We start from the raw sequence: 21,831 nt of genomic DNA on the forward strand, positions 1-21,831 counted from the left end.
AAGAGATGCTCTCTTCTGGTCTCCAAGACAAGCAAACTGCAATACTGTGGAGAGAAGTCTCTAGTAGCTAAGGACCTCACTGCTACAATCACAAGGAACTGGATTCTGCCAATATGTGAGCTAGAAAACAACAAAGTCTTAGATGAAAATTGCAGCTCTGGCTAACATCTTAATTTCAACTTGGTGAGACACTGAGCAGACGACCCAGTAGACCACGCTCAGCTAAGCCACTCTCAAATTCCTGACTTACAGACCTGTGAGATAATAACTTTGTCTTGTTTTAAGCTAAGCTTGTGGTAATTTTTTAATGCACAGTAGTAAACTAATATACAAGGCTTTAAGAATTTTGAACCATATGTTCATAAGTGATATTTTAGCTATTAAGCACTATCTTCAGGATGGGAGATTAGTGAATCTTCATCCTGAATGGAGGAGAAGACAATTTATAAAGAAACTGTCTACTTATTAGTGATTAAGTGTATGTGTTTATGCACTCAAGGTACAATTTAAGTAAAGTTTATATAACTAATAATAGTAATGAAATGGGAGAACTTAGGAGAAATGATAAATTAAGCTATAGCAAAGAATAATAAATAAGAACATGAAATGTATCCCGTGTCTGAATTGAAAAAGGAAAAGAAAAAATGAAAACAAAACCATTTAAGCAACATACTGAAAAGGCTGAGCCCCATTTCTGCTGATGGAGATTCAGGATCACAATGCATGATGGAGTACTAGGGACCAAATTTACCCTCCTGCTGTAATCAATTAGGAAAGTAGACAAAATATACGAAACTAACATTTTTGTACTTTGAATAACAGGCACCAGCAGGACACTGATACCTGAGAGAAGCAAAACCAACAAGGAGGGCCCTATTCCCCCTTGACTGCTGCCTGAAGGCACATTCCAGAATCGAGGGTATCCAAAGCAGAACACTGGAGTTGTGCTGAGCTGGGAAGACAGAGGTCAAGCTGAGATGGCTAGAAAAACCACAGAGAGAAACTACAGAGAACTACTGAGAGAAAAGGACTATACAAGAAGACCTCCAGAAATCAAAATGGGAGTCACTGTCTTAACTGAATATTAAAATGCACATGAGGAGTAAAACTCCACAAAGTCAGACAAAGTGTGACCAAGAAGTTGTGAGCTAAATAGTTCCCATTGATCATATAGGTCTGGAAGGCATTCAATTTTAAACAAGGTAGAGTATACTCTTCATGCATAACTCAGGGCATTCAGTAGAGACCAGAGAAAGGCCATCTTTAAAATGGTAGGAAAGTTTTATGGTATTTTTACTTGCCCTTACCCCACTACCTCCTAGTGAGGTGATGGTCTTATTCTTGAAGCAGCAGCAGCCTGGTTGACAGTTTCCTCCCTCAAACTAGAGGGAGCACGGCAGAAATTATTTGCAAATTATTGTGTATATCTATTATAACCTGCCTGGGGATAACCAAAGGAATGACATAAAACTTTTATCATTGTTTCACCTAACTTGAAATTCTGATGGGAGAAAACAGAAAAAAATGCTTAAAAAAAAAAGTTACAAGGCAACTATAAACCCACAGATGTCAGGGCCAAGACATTATAGGTGGAGACATACAACTGACCACCTAAGGCCCAGAGACGAAGCTAGGATGAGACTCTTGGAATTTAGGACATTCAAAACCAGCAAAATAGACAGAAGAATTTTAAAACCAAGTGTATGCCCAGGTAAGAAACATGCTCAGAAAAAACCTGAGAAGACCTTAAGTTTTAACCTCAGAGTGATCCTTTAGCTTCATTGCAAGTCTAGTTAATAGTTAAGTACTGAAGGAGTGCCCCAGTACAGAGCCAATCGACAAAGACTGGAAAAGATCAGGCATTCAAGGAAATCTCTTTCAAAACATTAACAGAACATTAGTGAAAGGAAAAGAGCATTCAGTAATGATGCAAAACAATAAACAAACTTTGCAAAAATAAATGGGGAGAGTCTCATATCAATCAGACTATGACAACTAAAGAAAAAAAAATACAGCAAATCCTTGGGAAGGGAGAGAACTTAATTTCCAGAGTTACTGCATTATAATAGCCAAATGCCCAATTTGCAATTTAAAAAACCCCACGGGACTTCCCTGGTGGCGCAGTGGTTGGGAATCTGCCTGCCAATGCAGGGGACACGGGTTCGAGCCCTGGTCCGGGAGGATTCCCACATGCTGCGGAGCAACTAAGCCTGTGCGCCATGGCTGCTGAGCCTGCGCTCTAGAGCCCACGAGCCACAACTACTGAGCCCACGTGCCACAACTACTGAGGCCCGCGCGCCTGGAGCCCGTGCTCCGCAACAAAGAGAGGCCACCACAGTGAGAGGTCTGCGCACCGCAGCGAGGAGTGGCCCCTGCTCACCGCAACTAGAGAAAGCCCGCGCGCAGCAACGAAGACCCAACTCAGCCATTAAAAAAAAAAAAACCCACAAACCAAACAATGAAACAGGAAAACATGGCCCATTCAAAAAAACAAAATAAGACAACGTTTAACCATCCCTGATAAGTCCCCAACAACGGACTTATTAGACAAAGACATTAAAGTAACTGTCTTAAAATATGTTCAAAAACCCAAACGAAACTGTGGACAATCTAAAGGAAATCAGGAAAACAATGTAGGCACAAAATGGGACTATCAACAAAGAAGCAGAAATTATAAAAAGGAGTCAAACAGAAAATCTGGGACTGAAAAAGGCAATAAGTGAAATTAAAAATTCAAAAAGGATTCAGATATAAGCAGGCAGAAAATTACCAAACATGAAGCTGCCAACTGAAAATTATCAAGGCTAAGGAGCAGAAAGAAAAAAGAATTGAGAAAAGTGAGAGACCAAGGGACTTGTAGGACATCATCAAGCAGATCAATATATACATTATCAGAGTCCAAGAAGAAGAAGAAAAATAGGGGCAGAAAGGTTATTTGAGGAAATAATGGCCAAAACTCCCCAAATCTGAGTAAAGGTCAGGATCTACAAATCCAAGAAGCACAACAAACTTGAAGTGAGATAAACTAAAAGAGACCCAGACTAAGCACATTATAATCAGAACTTCAAAGTACAAAGAAAGAGAGAATCTTGAAAGTAGCAAGAGAGACTTGTCACATACAGGGATCATAAATAACATTATCAGCTTATTTCTCATCAGAAACTTGAAGGCCAAAAGGCAGTGCAATAATATATTTTAAAGTATTGAAAGAAAACAACTGTCAGCTGAGAATCTTATATCAAACAAAAGTATCCTTCAAAATAGAGGGAGAAATCAAGACATTCCTAAACTGAGAGAGTTCATTAAAAATAGACCTACCCTACAAGAAATGCTAAAGGGAAGCCTTCAGGTTGAAATGAAAAAAATGCTATATAGTAACTCAAAGATGTATAAAGAACTAAAGATGTATGGAAAAGATACACAGTCAAATATAAAACCCAGTATTATTGTAATTTTGGTTTGTAACTCCAGGTTTACTTTCTATAGGATTTAAAAGACAAAACCATAAAAAGTAATTATAAATATATGTTATTGGGGCATAAAATGTATAAAAACAAAATCTGTGACATGAATTATATACAGGGGGGAATGGGGCTGTAAAAGACTACGATTTATGTGCATGACTGAGGTCAAGTTCATTCAATTTAAACTACATCATTATGACTTTAGGATGTTATATGTAATCCCATGTTAACCACAAAGAAAATATCTACATATGATACACAAAAGAAAATGAGATGGGAATCAAAATGTGTCACTGCAAAAAATGAAATAAACAAACAAACAAAAAGGGAAGCAATGGCGGAAATGATGAGCAAAAAAGCAGTAAGACATATAAAATATAGCATAATGGAAGAAGTAAATCCTTACTCATCAGTACTTACTTAAAATATAATGGATTAAACCCCCAATCAAAAGGCACAGAATGCTAAAATTGATTAAAAAATGATCCAAATATTGGTTGTCTACAAAAGACTCACTTTAGATCAAAAGACACAAATAGGTTGAAAGTGAAAGAATGGTAAAAGATATTCCATGTAAACAGCAACTAAGAAGGCTGGGATGGCTATATAAACATCAGACAAATAGACTTTAAGTCAAACACAATTACAAAAGGCAAAAAATATATATATTAACAGATGAGTAAATTAATCAAAAAGATATAACAATCATAAACATAACTGCACCCAAAACAAGAGTCCCACATTATATGAAGCAAACACTGACAGAATTGAAAGGAGAAATAGGCTGTTCTACAATAATAGTTTGGAGACATCACACTCTACTTTCAATAATGCATAGAACAAGCCAACTAAAGATCAACAGGGAAACACAGAACTTGAACAACCCTGTAAACCAATTAGCCCTAACACACAGAACACTCAGCTCAACAACAGCAGAGTACGAATTTTCTCAAGTACACGTGGAACTTCTCAAGGACAGACCACATGTTAGGGCACAAAACAAGCCTTAATAAATTTTAGAAGATTAAAATCATAAAAATCAACTATACTTCAATAAAAAAAAATAAAATGAAAGGTTTTACTGACCTCTTAAAAAATAAGTAAATAAATAAAATCATAAAAAACTATCTTCTCCAATCACAGTGGAATTAAACTAGAAATCAATAACAAAAGGACAATGGGAAAAATGCAAATATGCATAAATTAAACAAGATACTCTTAAATAACCAATAGGTCAAATAAGAAACCACAAGGGACATTAGAAAATACCTTCAGACAAATTAAAATGAAAACACAAAATACTAAAACCTGTGGGATTCAGCAAAAGAAGTGCTAAGTGGAGAATGTATAGTGGTAAACACACACATTAAAAAGGAAATAAGATCACAAATTGAGAACTTAACTTTACACCTTAAAGAAGTAGAAAAAGAGGAGCAAACTAAACCCAAGCTAGCAGGTGGAAGGAAATAATATGGATTAGAGCAGACAGAAATAAAACAGACACTAGAAAAAGAGAAAATCAACAAAATCAAAAGTTGGTTCTTTGAAAAGAATAAAATTCACAAATCTTTAGTTAGAATGAGTAAAACAAAAAGAGGATTCAAATTATTAAAATCTGAAATAAAGGTGATGACATTACTAGCAATTTTACAGAAATAAAAATAATTATGAAAGAATACTATGAACAACTGTACAACAAAATGGATAACACAGATGAAATGGAAAAATTCCTAGAAACACAAACCACCAGATCAGACTCATGAAGAAAACAAAATCTGAACAGACTGCTAAACTAGTTAAGAACACTGAATCAGTAATCAAACTTCCAACAAAGAAAAAAGCCTAGGGCCCGATGGGCTTCCCTGGTGAATTTTACCAAACATTTAAAAAATAATTAATGACAATTTTTCTCAAACTCTTCTAGAAAACTGAAGATGAGGGAATATTTTCTAATTCATTCAATGAGACCAGCATTACCTTGACTCAAAATTCAGACAAATAAACTATATGAAAACTACAGATTCTCTATTAATATAGATTCAAAACTCCTCAACAAAGTACTAGCAAACCAAATTCAACAGCATTATTAACAGGATTATACAAAATGGCAAAGAAAGAAACTGTCATGACAAAGGATTTGGCAATGATGTCTTAAATAAAACATCAAAAGCACAGGCAATGAAAGAAAAAAATTGATAAATTGGACTTCATCAAAATTTCAAACTTGTATGCAAAGGATACTTATCAATAGAATTAAAGATAATCCACAAAATGGGGGAATATATTTGCAAATTACATATATGATAAGAGATTGATATCCAGAATATATAAAGAACCCCTACAACAATAACAAAAAAAAGCACAATTTTAAAATGTGCAAAGATTTGAATAGACATTTCTCCAAAAATATACAAATGGGCAATATGCACATGAAAAGATGATCAACATCATTAGTCATTAAGGAAATGCAAATCAAAACCATAATGAAATACCACTTCACAACCATTAGGTTGGCTATTACAAAAGGGGGGGAGGGGCAGAGAAGAAAGAAGAGAAAAGAAAGAAAAAGAAAAGAAATATTGTAAAGATGTAGAGAAATTGGAACCTGTATGCATTGCTGGTGGAAATATAAAATGGTGCAGCTGTTGTGGAAAACACTGTGGTGATTCCTCAAAAAATACATCAAGAATTACCATATGTTCCACCATTCCACTTCTGTATATATACCCAGAAGACTGGAAAGCAGGAACTTGAAGAGATACTTGTACATCCATGTTCAAAGCACCATTATTCACAATAGCCAAAAAGTGGAAGAAACCTAAGTATCCATCAACAGATAAATGAATAAACAAAATGTTGTATATGCATAGAATATACTGTTCATCCTTAAAAAGAAATTAAATTCTGACAGTTGATATAACATGAATGAATCTTGAAAACATTCTGCCATGTGAACTAAGACAGACAGAAAAGGACAAATACTGAATGATTCCACTCATATGAGGTACCTAGAATAGGCAAATTCATAGAGACAGAAAGTAGAAGAGAGGTTACAAGAGACTAGGGAGAAGGGGGAATGGGAATTTATTGTTAAATGGGTACACAGTTTCTGTTTAGGATGATGAAAAAGGATGGTGATGATGGTTACACAACATGTATTTCACTGAACTGTGTACTTAAAAATAGTAAAAATATTTTTAAAAGAACCCAAAGAAGTGCAAACAAAATAAGTCATGCCAATATGTAACAGGATACTCCAATTTAGTGAAAATGTTGGAACAACTAACTGTACCTCAAAAGAAGATTTGGGGAGGGGAGGATTGACAGTGGTACATCCATTCAACAGATAAGTTGTTTCACAGTTAAGAGCAGACACAACCTAGGGAGGACAGAACACTCTCAAAACATTAAGTAAAAGGAAAAAAGGCAAGCTGAAGAAAACCACAAAAATACATACAGTAGATGTGTGCATTCCATGGTATGTCAAAAGCAAATGTACACTTAAGATTGGTACATTTCACTCAAAATAAATTTTACATAAAAAGAAAAATTTTAAATAAATATGAATTCTAGCTAATGACATGCAAGCTAAAGCATTTAGGTTAAGTTAAATGATGTCTGCAATTAACACTGAAATGCATAAAAAAATATAATGATGGATAGAGAGATTAGTAGATAAATAGGAATGTAACAAACCAAGTATAGTAAAATGTTAACAGAAAAATCTAGGACCTGAGTTTATGGGAAATCACTGTGAAATTCTGTAAACCTTGCAGTACGTTGGAACTTTTCATAGTAAAATGCTTGAAAAGAAAGATGGTGTGACTATACTATCATCACATAGATTTCAGATGGTGAAAAATCACCAGAGGTAAAAGGGGACATTACTCATTGATAATGGGTCAATTCACAAGAAAGGCATAACAATCCTACATGTACATGTACCTAACAACAAATTATAAGCAAAAAACTGAGACAAATGCAATGAGAAAATGACAAATCGACAATTATAGTTGGAGACCTCAACACTGCTCTCTCAATATGAGACAAAATATCATTAAGGATAAACAGGACCTGGGACTTCCCTGGTGGTCCAGTGGATAAGACTCCACACTCCCAATGCAGGGGGCCCAGGTTCGATCCCTGATCGGGGAAGTAGATCCCACATGCATGCCACAACTAAGAGTTCGCCTGCTGCAACTAAGACTCTGCATACCAAAACTAAGAAGTCCACATTCTGCAAATTAAGAGTCCACATGCTGCAACTAAGACTCCACATGCCGCAACTAAAAAAAAAAAAAAAAAAAAAAGATCCCACATGCCACAACTGAGACCTGGCGCAGCCTAAATAAACATTTTTTTTTAAGTGTTAACTTAAAAAAAAAAAAAGGATATACAGGACCTGAATGTAATAAACCACCATAACCTAATTGAAATTTATAGAATATTTCACCCCACAACGGCAGAATATATACATGGAACATTCAAAAAGATACATCATTTTCTGGGCCATAAGAAAAATAGAAAAGATCTGAACAGAGTAAAAGGAAAACACAAAATATCAAAATTCATACACTGCAGCATTTAAAACAGTATGCAGAGTGGGGAACTTTATACCTTTAAATGTATATATTAAAAAAGGAGCAAGATCCAAAATTCACCTTAAGTAGCTAGCAAAAAAGCAAATTAAACCCAAAGAAAGAGTGATAACATAAAAATAGAATGGAAACCAATGAATTAGAAAAAGGTGAAACAACAGAGGAAATTAAATCCAAAGCTGGTGTTTTTGAAAAGATAGTAAATTTGCTAAACCTCTAGAGAGACTAATCAAGAAAAAAAAAAAGACATATTATCAATAACACAAATGAAAGATGAGATATCATGACAGCGCCTACAAAAAACAAAAAACTTAATAAGGGAATACTGTGAACAAATTTACATCAATAAATTAGACTACAGGGCTTCCCTGGTGGTGCAGTGGTTAAGAATCTGCCTGTCAATGCAGGGGACACGGGTTCGAGCCCTGGGCTGGGAATATCCCACATGCCGCGGAGCAACTAGGCCCATGAGCCACAACTACTGAGCCTGCGCGTCTGGAGCCTGTGCTCCGCAACGGGAGAGGCCACGATAGTGAGAGGCCCGAGCACCGCGATGAAGAGTGGCCCCCACTCGCCGCAACTAGAGAAAGCCCTCGCACAGAAACAAAGACCCAACACAGCCAAAAATAAATAAATAAATTTATTAAAAATAAATAAATAAATTAGACTACATAAATGAAATGGACAAATTCCTTAAACACAAAATTTACCAAAACAGACCTAAGGAGAAACAGATAAGTCTAAATAGCCCTACATTTATTAAAGTAACTGAATCTGTTTAAAATTTGCTAAAAACTCAGAAAACATCAGACCAATAGCTTCACTGGAGAATTCTATCAAACATTTAAGAATGAAATAATATCTATCTTACAAACATTCTTTTAAGAAGACAGAGGAGATAGAGCACTTCCCTACTCATTTTACATGAGAACAGTATTACTGTGATAGCAAAACCAGAAAGATATTACAAGAAAAGAAATTTACAAACCAACATGTCTCCTTAACAGTGAGGTAAAACTCCTGTTGAAACAATATAGCAAAAGAAACACAACAATATATAAAAAGAGTAATATGCCATGACCAAGCAAGGCTTATTCTAGCAACGCAAGACTAATTTTCTAGATCACCAGATACATTAAAAAGCATTTGACAGCTTCCCTGGTAGCACAGTGGTTATGAATCTGCCTGCCAATGCAGGGGACACGGGTTAAGCCCTGGTCTGGGAAGATCCCACATGCTGCGGAGCAACTAAGCCCATGGGCCACAATTACTGAGCCTGCACTCTAGAGCCCGTGAGCCACAACTACTAAGCCCGCGTGCCCTAGACCCCATGCTCCGCAACAAGAGAAGCCACCGCAATGAGAAGCCCGTGCACCGCAACAAAGAGTAGCCCCCGCTTGCCGCAACTAGAGAAAGCCTGTGTGCAGCAACGAAGACCCAACGTAGCCAAAAAGAAAGAAAGAAACTTATAAAAAGAAAAGCATTTGAAAAAATTAACTATCCTTTTATAATTTAAAAACAGAAATGAACAATAAATTTGAAAGAAATTAATAAAATGGTTTCTGTGTATAGACAACATGACTGAATATGTAGAAAATCCTCAGGAATCTACAAAAAAAGCTACTAGAACTCGTAAGAGAATTTGGCAAGGTCACAGAACACAAGGTCTTTAAATCACTTGAAATTTCATTTACCATGACATCAGAAAATATAAAGTACTTAGGGATAAATTTAGCAAAATATGTGCTAGGTTTGTACAATGAAAAGCATAAAACATTGCTAAGAGAAATAAAAGGAGCACTAAATAAATGGAGAAATATACTATATTTATGTAACAGTAAACAAAATACTGTTAAGATGTCACTAATTTAAATATCCAACACAATCCCAATAAAAGTTCCAGGAAGATTCTTGTTAAAAATTGACAAGAGGATACTAAACAATATGCAAATAATTGAGTAGAGCCAAAACAACTCTAAAAAAGTAGAACAGGGTTTCCCTGGTGGAGCAGTGGTTAAGAATCCGCCTGCCAAGGCAGGGGACACGGATTCGCGCCCTGGTCCGGGGAGATCCCACATGCTGCGGAGCAACTAAGCCCATGTGCCACAACTACTGAGCCTGTGCTCTAGAGCCCGCGAGCCACGACTACTGAGCCCATGTGCCACAACTACTGAAGCCCACGCGCCAGAGCCCCTGCTCCGCAACGAGAGAAGCCACCACAATAAGCCCGCGCACTGCAACGAAGAGTAGCCCCCGCTCACCGCAACTAGAGAAAGCCTGCGCGCAGCAATGAAGACCCAACGCAGCCATAAATAAATAAATTAATTAAATTTTTAATAAATAAATAAAAAAGTAGAACAAAGTTGTAGAAGTTACAGTATCTGATTTCAAGACTTACTATAAGGTTACAGTAATCAACACAGTGTGGTATTAGCTTAAGGATAAACATAAACATAAGTATCCAAATGCAACACAATATGTAGTGAGACTTTCTTAGGATCCTAATTCACACCAACTATTTTCAAAACCACTATTATGTTTGTGAGGAAAATGAAAGAATTTTGAATTTTAACTGGATATTTGATGATATTATGGAATTATTATTAAAGTTTAAGTGTAATAATGGCACTGTGGTAATGTTTAAAAAGTCCTTATCTTTCAACAATATATTCTGAACTACATATAAACAAAATGATATGATTTCCGAGACTTCTCCAAAATAATCTGAAGGCAAAAGAATAGATTAAACAAAACTGGCCACGTGTTAGTAATTGTTGGAGCTGGGTAATGGATACATGAAGGTTTATAACACTATTCCTTCTGCCTGTACCTGTGCTTAAAATTTTTTACAAGAAAAAGTTTATTCAAAAAATTGAAATGCTTTATGGATTTAAGCAATAACCTCTTAACATTTTTCTACTCCAAATAAAACACAATCACTCTGGTGATCAAGAATCTCAACTCTTTCCTGTACCTAATTCATATAACCTAATGAAGATTTATAAGTTGCATAAAATATTGCTAATAGGAAAAAGTAACTATAACTAAAAATCTGTGGTTGATTACAACATCCTATTCTTGAAATACTGAAGTATATCTATGAATCTATGAAGGTCATATATTTAAAAAAATCATAAATAAAAATTGGTTTACCTCTCTCAATTTCTCTCGCTCACGCTCCCGCTCAGCAATACGCTTTCGTCTCTCTTCCTCTTCCTTAAGAGCATTTTGTGTTTCTGTTCTTAGTTTATCATCTTTAAGAATCTTTCGAATTTTCTTTCTGCCTTTTCCAGGAGACTTGGAATCATCATTTTCATCTTCTTCTTCTTCTTCTTCTTCATCTTCTTCTTTATCATCTTCTTCAGAATTACTCTATGGAATTTAAATGATCAAAGGTTAATACTATAAAGTTTTCTAATTTGTCCACTTGATATTCCAATTAACATACCAAGAAAAGGTGGAAGAAAACGTACTGAAAAGCTTCAGAATTATACTTTGTAATATAGAAGAGTATTAAAAAAACAACCCTAAAAAGGAGGCAAAGGACTGAACAGACATTTCTCCAAAGGAGACATAGAAATGTCCAATAAGCACATAAAAAGATATTCAACATCAGTTGTTATTAGGGAAATTTAAATCAAAACCACAAATGAGATACTAACTCACACCCATTAGGATGGCTATTAAAAAAAAAAACAAAAAATAAAAAGTGTTGGTGAGGATGTAGAAAAACTGGAAGGTTGGTGCATTGGGAAAACAGTGTGACAGTTCCTCAAAAAGTTAAACACAGAATTACCATATGATCCAGCAATTCCACTTCTCAGATTATAACTAGAAGAATTAAAAGCAGGGACTCGCCCACGTTCACAGCAGCATTATTCAAAAGAGCCAAAGGTAGAAACAACCCAAACATCCATCAACAGATGCATGGATAAACACAAAGTGATTTATACATACAATGGAATACTATCCAGCCTTAAAAAGAAAGGAAATTCTGACACATGCTACAACATGGATAAACCGTGAAAACACTATGTCAATGAAAGAAGCCAGACACAAAAGGACAAATACTGTGTGATTCCATTTGTATGAGATACCTAAAACAGGCAAATTCATAGACACAGAAATTAGAATTAGATGTTATGAGGGGCTGCAGATAGGTGGGAATCAGAGTTACCGTTTAAGGGGTACAGAGTTCCCAATTATAAATGTAATTAAGGCCACTGAATTGCACGTTAGAAATGGTTAAAAGGTTCATTAAAAAAATGAACTCCCCCCAAAAGAGAATAGGATTGACAAAACATTACAGGGAACTTGTACTCTAAATAATTCTGCTTATATATTGTACAAGAAACTTAAATTGACTGACTTCACTGGTAAAAGAAATTTAATCACATATGAGTCATTATGTTTTATGTCTTCAGACAGAATACTTCACATCAATTCTATAGCCCTAAGAATGTAAATAATGAATTAGAACAGCTTAAAACTTCCATTAGATTCAGTTAAGGAAAAGAAAAAAATTGATAATATATCAAAGTTAATACTTCTGCATATTTATACATTCAGTAAGTCAATTCTTCCACAAAATTTAAAATGTAAATAAATGAGTAGAATTTAACTAATGAATGGAATGCAGAAGATGTAATAACATATTTACTATGGTCTACTGTACCAGTTATAATTCCAAGCGCACACAGTAAATCTCATTATTTACTACCTTGTTTTCACTGGAAGAATCTTCTTGAACCTTAATGCGTCGCCTTTTCTTTTTCTGTTTATAACTTCGCTGATTTTCTTCCAACTCTGCTTTCTTTGCAGACCTAAAGAATATTTAAAATGCAAAATAAAATACTTCACGATGAATTTCCTTAAGTAAATTATGAACTATTTTAGAACTGCTTTACCTGTGTGTACATTCCTAAAAAAGATAAAGGAAAAAACAAAGAGTCAAAAAAACCTTCACTAGGTTCAAAAAGGAGAACCCTTAATTTGAAATCCAGGGATCAAAAAAATAAAGATTAAAAAAAAATCAAACAGAAATCCAATCGACATTTTAAGTTATTCAAGGGGGAGGTTTAGCATATGAGTAATAAGATGGAAGGAGGGCCTTTAGAAATATAAATGGCCAATATACACATGAAAAATATTCACCATCTCTTTAAATTAAAAAAAAACAGATTACAAAACTTAGATATGATTTTCTTCATATCAGCTCACACAAATTAAAACAAAAACAGTAACAACAATTTGTGGTGAGAAATGTATTTTTGCGCTTAGGAATTGGTATACAAAGTTACATTAATCAAGACAGTATGTTCCTGGCATAAAGGATAGACATGCAGATCGATGGAAGAGAAATGAGAGTCCAGAAATAAAACTTTATGTTTATGGCCAATTGATTTTCCACAAGGAGGTCAAGACAATGCAATACGGAAAACAGTCTTTTCACAAATGGTGCTCACATAACTGGGTATCTACATTCGAAAGGATGAATCTGGACCCCTATCTTACACCATATAGAAAAATTAACTCAAAATGGATTGTAGTTCCCCTAAGATATACGTTCTAGTTAATAGACTGCTCATTGTTTTATTGTTGAAAGAGTGAGGAAATGGCTATTTACATATTCTGCTGGGGGAAGAAAAAATTCACTTCTATAAGACAGTGTGAAAATATATATGAAAAGTCCTAAAATTGCAAAACTTTAACCCAACAATGTCACTTTTAGAAATGTACTCTAGGATTTAGGTATGAGGGAAGAGACAAGATGGTGGAGTAGAAGGACTTGAGCTCACCTCCTCTCACAGAAACATCAAAATCACAGCTAACTGCTGAACAACCATCAACAAGAAAAACTGGAAACTACCAAAAAAGATGTTCTACATCCAAAGACAAAGAAGCCACAATTGAGACAGGAGGAGGGGTGCTTTTGCCATACAATCAAATCCTGTACTGGCTGGGAGGGCGACCGGCAAACAGGAAAATAAATATATCACAGAGGTTCTCCCACAGGAGTGAGACTTCTGAGCTCCACATCAAGCTCACCAGCCTGGGGATCTAACATCAGTAGGAGAAGACCCCAGAGCATCTGGCTTTGAAGGCCGGCGGGGCATGAGTGCAGGAGCTCCACAGGACTGGGGGAAACAGAGACTTCACTCCTGGAGGGCGCACACAAGGTTTCATGTGCACTGGGCCACAGGGCAAAGCAGTGACTCCATAGGAGACTGGATCAGATGAACCTGTGGGTCTTGGAGGGTCGCCTGGGGAGGTGGGGGTCAGCTATGGCTCACTGTGGGAGGCAAGGACACTGGTGGCGGAGGCCCCAAGGAATATTCATCAGCGAGAGCTCTCCCAGAGGTCTCCGTTTTGGCAACAAGACCTGGCCCCACCCAACAGCCTGCAGGCTCCAGTGCTAGGATGCCTCAGGCCAAACAAACAACAGAGTGGGAACACAGCCCCACCCATCAGCAGATAGGCTGCCTAAAGTCCCCCTGAGCCCACAGCCGACTCTAAACACACCCCTTGACATGGCCCTGCCCATCAGAGGGACAAGACCCAGCTCCACCCACCAGTGGGCAGGCACCAGTCCCTTCCAACAGGAAGCCTGCACAAGTCCCTGGATCAACCTCACCCACCAAAGGGCAGACACCAGAAGCAAGACAAACTACAATCCTGCAGTCTGGGGAACAGAGAACACAAACACAGATAGACAAAATGAGATGGCAGAGAAACATGTTCCAGAAGAAGGAACAAGATAAAACCCCAGAAGAACAACTAAGTGAAGTGGAGATAGGCAATCTGCCTGAAAAAGAATTCAGAGTTAATGATAGTAAGGATGATCCAAGATCTCAGAAAAAGAATGGAAGCACAAATTGAGAAGACACAAGAAATAAGTTTAACAAAAAGCTAGATTTAAAGAACGAGCAAACAGAGATGAACAACACAATAACTGAAATGAAAAATACACTAGAAGTAATCAATAGCAGAATAAGGACTTCCCTGGTGGCGCAGTGGTTAAGAATCCGCCTGCCAATGCAGGGGACACGCGTTCAAGCCCTGGTCTGGGAAGATCCCACATGTCGCGGAGCAACTAAGCCCATGCGCCACAACTACTGAGCCTGCACTCTAGAGCCTGCAAGCCACAGCTACTGAGCCCACGCGCTGCAACTACTGAAGCCCACACACCTAGAGTCCATGCTCCGCAATGAGAGAAGCCACTGCAATGAGAAGGCCAAGCACCGCAACAAAGAGTAGCCCCCGCTCACCACAACTAGAGAAAGCCCGTGTGCAGCAACGAAGACCCAACGCAGCCAAAAATAAATAAATAAATAATTTTCTTAAAAAATAGCAGAATGAATAAGGCAGAAGAATGAATAAGTAAGCTGGAAGACAGATTCCTGTAAATCACTGCTACAGAACAAAATGAAGAAAAAAGAGTGAAAAGAAAGGAGGACAGTCTCAGAGACCTCAGGGAAAACATTAAATGCACCAACTTTCAAATTATAGGGGGCCCACAAGGAGAAGAGAGAGAAAGGGCCTGAGAAAATATGTGAAGAGATAAGAGCTGAAAATTCCCCTAACGTGGGAAAGGAAACACTCAAGTCCAGGAAGTGCAGAGAGTCCAACACAGGATAAACCCAAGGAGGAACATGCCGAAACATATTAATCAAATTGACAAAAATTAAAGACAAAGAGAAAATATTAAAGGCAACAAGGGAAAAGCAACAAAAAACATACAAGGGAATCCCCATAATGTTATCAGCTGATTTTTCAGCAGTAACTCTGCAGGCCAGAAGGGGGTGGCATGATATATTTAAAGTAATGAAAGGGTAAAACCTACAACCAAGAATACTTTACCCAGCAAGGCTCTCATTCAGATTCAACAGAGAAATCAAAAGCTTTACAGACAAGCAAAAGCTAAGAGAATTCAATACAACAAAACCCACCCTTATAACAAGTGCTAAAGGAAATTCTCTAGGCAGAAAAGGCCACAACTAGAAACAAGAAAATTATGAATGGAAAAGCTCACTGGTAAAGGCAAACATACAGTGAAGGTAGGAAGTCAACCACACACAAATATGAGGTCAAAATCAGCAATCATGAGAAGAGTACAAATGCAGGATATTGGAAATGCTCTGGAAATTAAGAGACCAGCAACTTAAAACAATCTTGTATATATATGGACTGCTATATCAAAACCTCATGGCAACTGCAAACCAAAAATCTACAATAGATACACACACAAAAAAGAAAAACCAATCCAAACACAACACTAAAGAGTGTCATCAAATCACAAGAGACACTGATAAAAGAAATCAAAAATGACAAAAACAGATGGAAAGATATACCATGTTCTTGGATTGGAAGAATCAATATTGTCAAAATGACTGTACTACCCAAGGCAATCTACAGATTCAAGTCAATCCCTATCAAATTACCAATGTCATTTTTCACAGAACTAGAACAAAAAAATTTTTTTAACTTGTATGGAGACACAAAAGACCCTGAATAGCCAAAGCAATCCTGAGAAAGAAAAACAAAGCTGGAGGAATCAGGCTCCTTGACTTCAGACTATACTACAAAGCTAGAGTAATCAAAACAGTATGGTACTGGCACACAAACAGAAATATTAATCATTTGAACAGGATACAAAGCCCAGAAATAAACCCATGCACCTATGGTCAATTAATCTACAACAAAGGAGGCAAAAATATACAATGGAGAAAAGACAATCTCTTCAATAAGTGGTGCTGGGAAAACCGGACAGTTACATGTAAAAGAATGAAATTACAACATTCTATAACACCATACACAAAAATAAACTCAAAATGGATTAAAGACCTAAATGTAAGATCAGATACTATAAAACTCTTAGAGAAAAACATAGGCAGAACACTCTTCGACATAACTTGTAGCAATACCTTTTCAGATCCATCTCCTAGAATAATGAAAATAAAACCAAAATAAACAAATGGGATCTAATTAAACCTAAAAGCTTTTGCATAGTGAAGGAAACCACAAACAAAAGGAGAAGATAACCCACAGAATGAGAGAAAATATTTGCAAACAATGCGACCGACAAGGAATTAAACTCCAAAATATACAAATAGCTCATGCAGCGCAATAACAACAACAAAAAATCCCAATCAAAAATATGGGCAGAAGATCTAAATAGACATTTTTCCAAAGAAGACATACAGATGGCCAAAAAGCACATGAAAAGATGCTCATCATCGCTAATTATTAGAGAAATGCAAATCAAAACTACAGTGAGGTACCACCTCACACCATTCAGAATGGCCATCATTAAAAAGTCCACAAATAATAAATGCTGGAGAGGGTGTGCAGGAAAGGGAACCCTCTTACACTGTTGGTGGGAATGTAAATTGGTGCAGCCACTATGGAAAACAGTATGGAGTGTCCTCAAAAAACTAAAATTAGAGTTACATATGATCCAGCAATTCCACTCCTGGGCATATATCCAGACAAAACTATAATTCGAAAAGATACATGCACCCCTATGTTCCTAGCAGCACTATTTACCATAGCCAAGACATGGAAACAACCTAAAATGTCCATCTACAGATGAATGGATAAAGATGTGGTGTGTGTGTGTACATACACACACACACATATACATACATACATACACACACACAATGGAATATTACTCAGTCATCAAAAAAGTGAAATAATGCCATTTGCAGCAACTTGGATGGACCTAGGTTTTACCATACTAAGCGAAGTAAGTCAGAAAGAGAAAGACAAATACCATATGATATCCCTTATATGTGGAATCTAGAATAGGACACAAATGAACATATCTATGAAACAGAAACAGACTCACAGACGTAGAGAACAGATTTGTGGCTGCCAAGGAGGAGTGAGGGGGTGAAGGAGGGAAGGACTGGGAGTTTGCAATTAGTAGACGCAAACTATTATATATAGGATGGATAAACAACAAGGTCCTACTTGAACTATATTCAAGTTCCACAGGGAACTATATTCAATATCCTGTGATAAACCATAATGGAAAATAATATGAAAACGAATATAAATATGTATAACTGAATCAGTCTGCTATATAGCAGAAATTAACACAACATTGTAAATCAACTATACTTCAATAAAATATTTTTTAAAAAGGAATAAAGTACTGAAACAAGCTACAGCCCTGGATAAACACTGAAAACATTATGCTAACTGAAAAAATCCATTCATAAAAGAGACACATATTTACGAATCTATTCATATGAAATGTTCAGAATAAGTAAATCCATACACAAATAGATTAGTTTTTGCCAGGCGATGAGAAGCAGGAAGAACGGAAAATGACAGCTAAGGGGTACAGGATTTCTTTCTGGGATGATGAAAATGTTCTGAAATTAGATAGTGGTAGTAGATGCACAACTTTGTGAATATTCTAAAACTCCCTGTATTCTACTCTTTAAAATAGTGAATTTTGTGTTATGTGAATTCCATCTCAGTGCTTTTAAAATTCTCATTGTATCCTATTGTTATTTTATATTTCCCTGAAGTATACAGTATGTTACTATACTCCAGGCACAACCTGGTATTAATCTAAAACAACCTCAAATGTTTTAAAATTTACAAATGCAAACAGCTATGTAGATATACATATACACACTCACACAAACACAAATTGATAAGTTGATAGAAGTATCATATTATTCTGGAGGAAATAAAAAATTTCTTAGAATGGTTATTATTATCTAAAATACTATGCTAAGAAGGAAGCAAAATTTTAAATAACTTGTAATCTAGATCAGTAGCTATGTGTATTGAGAGAACAAACACATCTTAATTACTATAATACTAGTAGTGCTACAAAGAGCAGTAATTAGCATTCACGGAGCACTTACTAATTACCAAACAGGCACTATTATAAGTCCTTTACATGCACCATCTCATTTAATGCCCACAATAATCAATAAGGTAGATCTACACGTGGAACTGCTCCTACAGAACACCCACTGAACGCTGGCAGAAAACGTCCGACCTCCAAAAAGGCAAGAAACTCCCCCTGTACTTGGGTAGGGCAAAAGAAAAAAGAAATAACAGAGACAAAAGAATAGGGATGGCACCTGCACCAGTGGGAGGGAGCTGTGAAGGAGGAAAGATTTCCACGCACTAGGAAGCCCCTTCGCGGGCAGAGACTGCGGGTGGCAGAGGGGGGAAGCTTCGGAGCCACGGAGGAGAGCGCAGCCACAGGGGTGCGGAGGGCAAAGCGGAGAGGTTCCCGCACGGAGGCTCGGCGCCGAGCAGCGCTCACCAGCCCGAGAGGCTTGTCTGCTCCCCCGCCGGGGCGGGCGGGGCTGGGAGCTGAGGCTCCGGCTTTGGTCGGATCGCAGGGAGAGGACTGCGGCTGGCGGCGTGAACACAGCCTGAAGGGGTTAGCGCACCACAGCTGGCTGGGAGGGAGCCCGGGAAAAAGTCTGCAGCTGCTGAAGAGGCAAGAGACTTTTTCTGGCCTCTTTGTTTCGCTGCGCGCAAGGAGAGGGGATTCAAAGCGTCGCCTAAACGAACTCCAGAGAAGGGCGCAAGCCGCGGCAATCAGCGCGGACCCCAGAGACGGGCGTGAGACGCTGGGGCTGCTGCTGCCGCCTCCAAAAAGCCTGTGTGTGAGCACAGGTCACTCTCCACACCGTCCCTCCCGGGACCCGGTGCAGCCCGCCACCGCCAGGGTCCCATGATCCAGGGACAAATTCCCCGGGAGAACGCACTGCGCGCCTCAGGCTGGTGCAACGTCACACCGGCCTCTGACGCCGCAGGCTCGCCCCGCCTCCTCCGTACCCCTCCCTCCCCGCGGCCTGAGTGAGCCAGAGCCCCCGAAGCAGCGGCTCCTTTAACCCCGTTCTGTCTGGGCGGGGAATAGACGCCCTCAGGCGACCTACACGCAGAGGCGGGTCCAAATCCAAAGCTGAACCCCAGGAGCGGTGTGAACAGGGAAGAGAAGGGGAAATCTCTCCCAGCAGCCTCAGAAGCAGCAGATTAAAACTCCACAAACAACTTGATGTGCCTGCATCTGTTGAATACCTGAATAGACAACGAATCATCCCAAATTCAGGAGGTGGACTTTGGGAGCAGGATATATTAATTTTTCCCCTGTTCCTTTTTTTTGTGAGTGTATATGTATATGCTTCTGGGTGAGATTTTGTCTGTATAGCTTTGCTTTACAATAGCTTTATTTTACTTCACTATATTATAGCCTCTTTCTTTCTTTCTTTCTTTCTATTTTTTCTCCCTTTTACTCTGAGCCGTGTGGACGAAAGGCTCTTGGTGCTCCAGCCAGGCATCAGGGCCGTGCCTCTGAGGTGGGAGAGCCAACTTCAGGACACTGGTCCACAAGAGACCTCCCAGCTCCACGTAATACCAAAGGGCAAAAATCTCTCAGAGATCTCCATCTCAACATCAAGACCCAGCTTCACTCAACGACCAGCAAGCTACAGTGCTGGACACCCTATGCCAAACAACTAGCAAGACAGGAACACAGCCCCATCCATTAGCAGACAGGCTGCCTAAAATCATAATAAGGCCACAGACACCCCAAAATACACCACCAGACGTGGATGTGCCCACCAGAAAGACAAGATCCAGCCTCATCCACCAGAGCTCAGGCACTAGTCCCCTCCACCAGGAAGCCTACACAACCCACTGAACCAACCTTAGCCACTGGGGACAGATACCAAAAACAACGGGAACTACAAACCTGCAGTCTGTGAAAAGGAGACCCCAAACACAGGGAGATAAGCAAAATGAGACGACAGAAAAACACACAGCAGATGAAGGAGCAGGGTCAAAGCACACCAGACTTAACAAATGAAGAGGAAATAGGTAGTCTACCTGAAAAAGAATTCAGAATAATGATAGTAAGGATGATGCAAAATCTTGGAAATAGAATAGACAAAATGCAAGAAACATTTAACAAGGACGTAGAAGAACTAAAGAGGAACCAAGCAATGATGAAAAACACAATAAATGAAATTAAAAATACTCTAGATGGGATCAATAGCAGAATAACTGAGGCAGAAGAAAGGATAAGTGACCTGGAAGATAAAATGGTGGAAATAACTACTACAGAGCAGGATAAAGAAAAAAGAATGAAAAGAACTGAGGACAGTCTCAGAGACCTCTGGGACAATATTAAACGCACCAACATTCGAATTATAGGGGTCCCAGAAGAAGAAGAGAAAAAGAAAGGGACTGAGAAAATATTTGAAGAGATTATAGTTGAAAACTTCCCTAATATGGGAAAGGAAATAGTTAATCAAGTCCTGGAAGCACAGAGAGTCCCATACAGGATAAACCCAAGGAGAAACACGCCAAGACACATATTAATCAAACTGTCAAAAATTAAATATAAGGAAAACATATTAAAGGCAGCAAGGGAAAAAAAACAAATAACACACAAGGGAATCCCCATAAGGTTAACATCTGATCTTTCAGCAGAAACTCTGCAAGCCAGAAGGGAGTGGCAGGATATACTTAAAGTGATGAAGGAGAAAAACCTACAACCAAGATTACTCTACCCAGCAAGGATCTCGTTCAGATTCGATGGAGAAATTAAAACCTTTACAGACAAGCAAAAGCTGAGAGAGTTCAGCACCACCAAACCAGCTTTACAACAAATGCTAAAGGAACTTCTCTAGGCAAGAAACACAAGACAAGGAAAACACCTACAATAACAAACCCAAAACATTTAAGAAAATGGGAATAGGAACATACATATCGATAATTACCTTGAA

At 37.9% G+C, this 21,831-nt stretch overlaps 1 protein-coding gene across 8 annotated transcripts in view; it reads right to left on the minus strand.

Moving 5' to 3' along the window:
• ATRX (ATRX chromatin remodeler) overlaps positions 1–21,831 on the minus strand; it is a 254,434-nt gene that overhangs the window by 114,378 nt on the left and 118,225 nt on the right. For all 8 annotated transcript variants that reach the window (XM_068534190.1, XM_068534186.1, XM_068534185.1 and 5 more), the window contains 2 exons: positions 12,783–12,885; positions 11,216–11,434 (listed from right to left, as the gene is read on the minus strand). In XM_068534190.1, coding sequence (XP_068390291.1) covers positions 11,216–11,434; positions 12,783–12,885 — 322 coding nt within the window. The remainder of the gene's footprint in view (positions 1–11,215; positions 11,435–12,782; positions 12,886–21,831) is intronic.

Source organism: Eschrichtius robustus, chromosome X (assembly GCF_028021215.1).
Source record: "Eschrichtius robustus isolate mEscRob2 chromosome X, mEscRob2.pri, whole genome shotgun sequence".
In the NCBI taxonomy this organism is placed as follows: Eukaryota; Metazoa; Chordata; class Mammalia; order Artiodactyla; family Eschrichtiidae; genus Eschrichtius; species Eschrichtius robustus.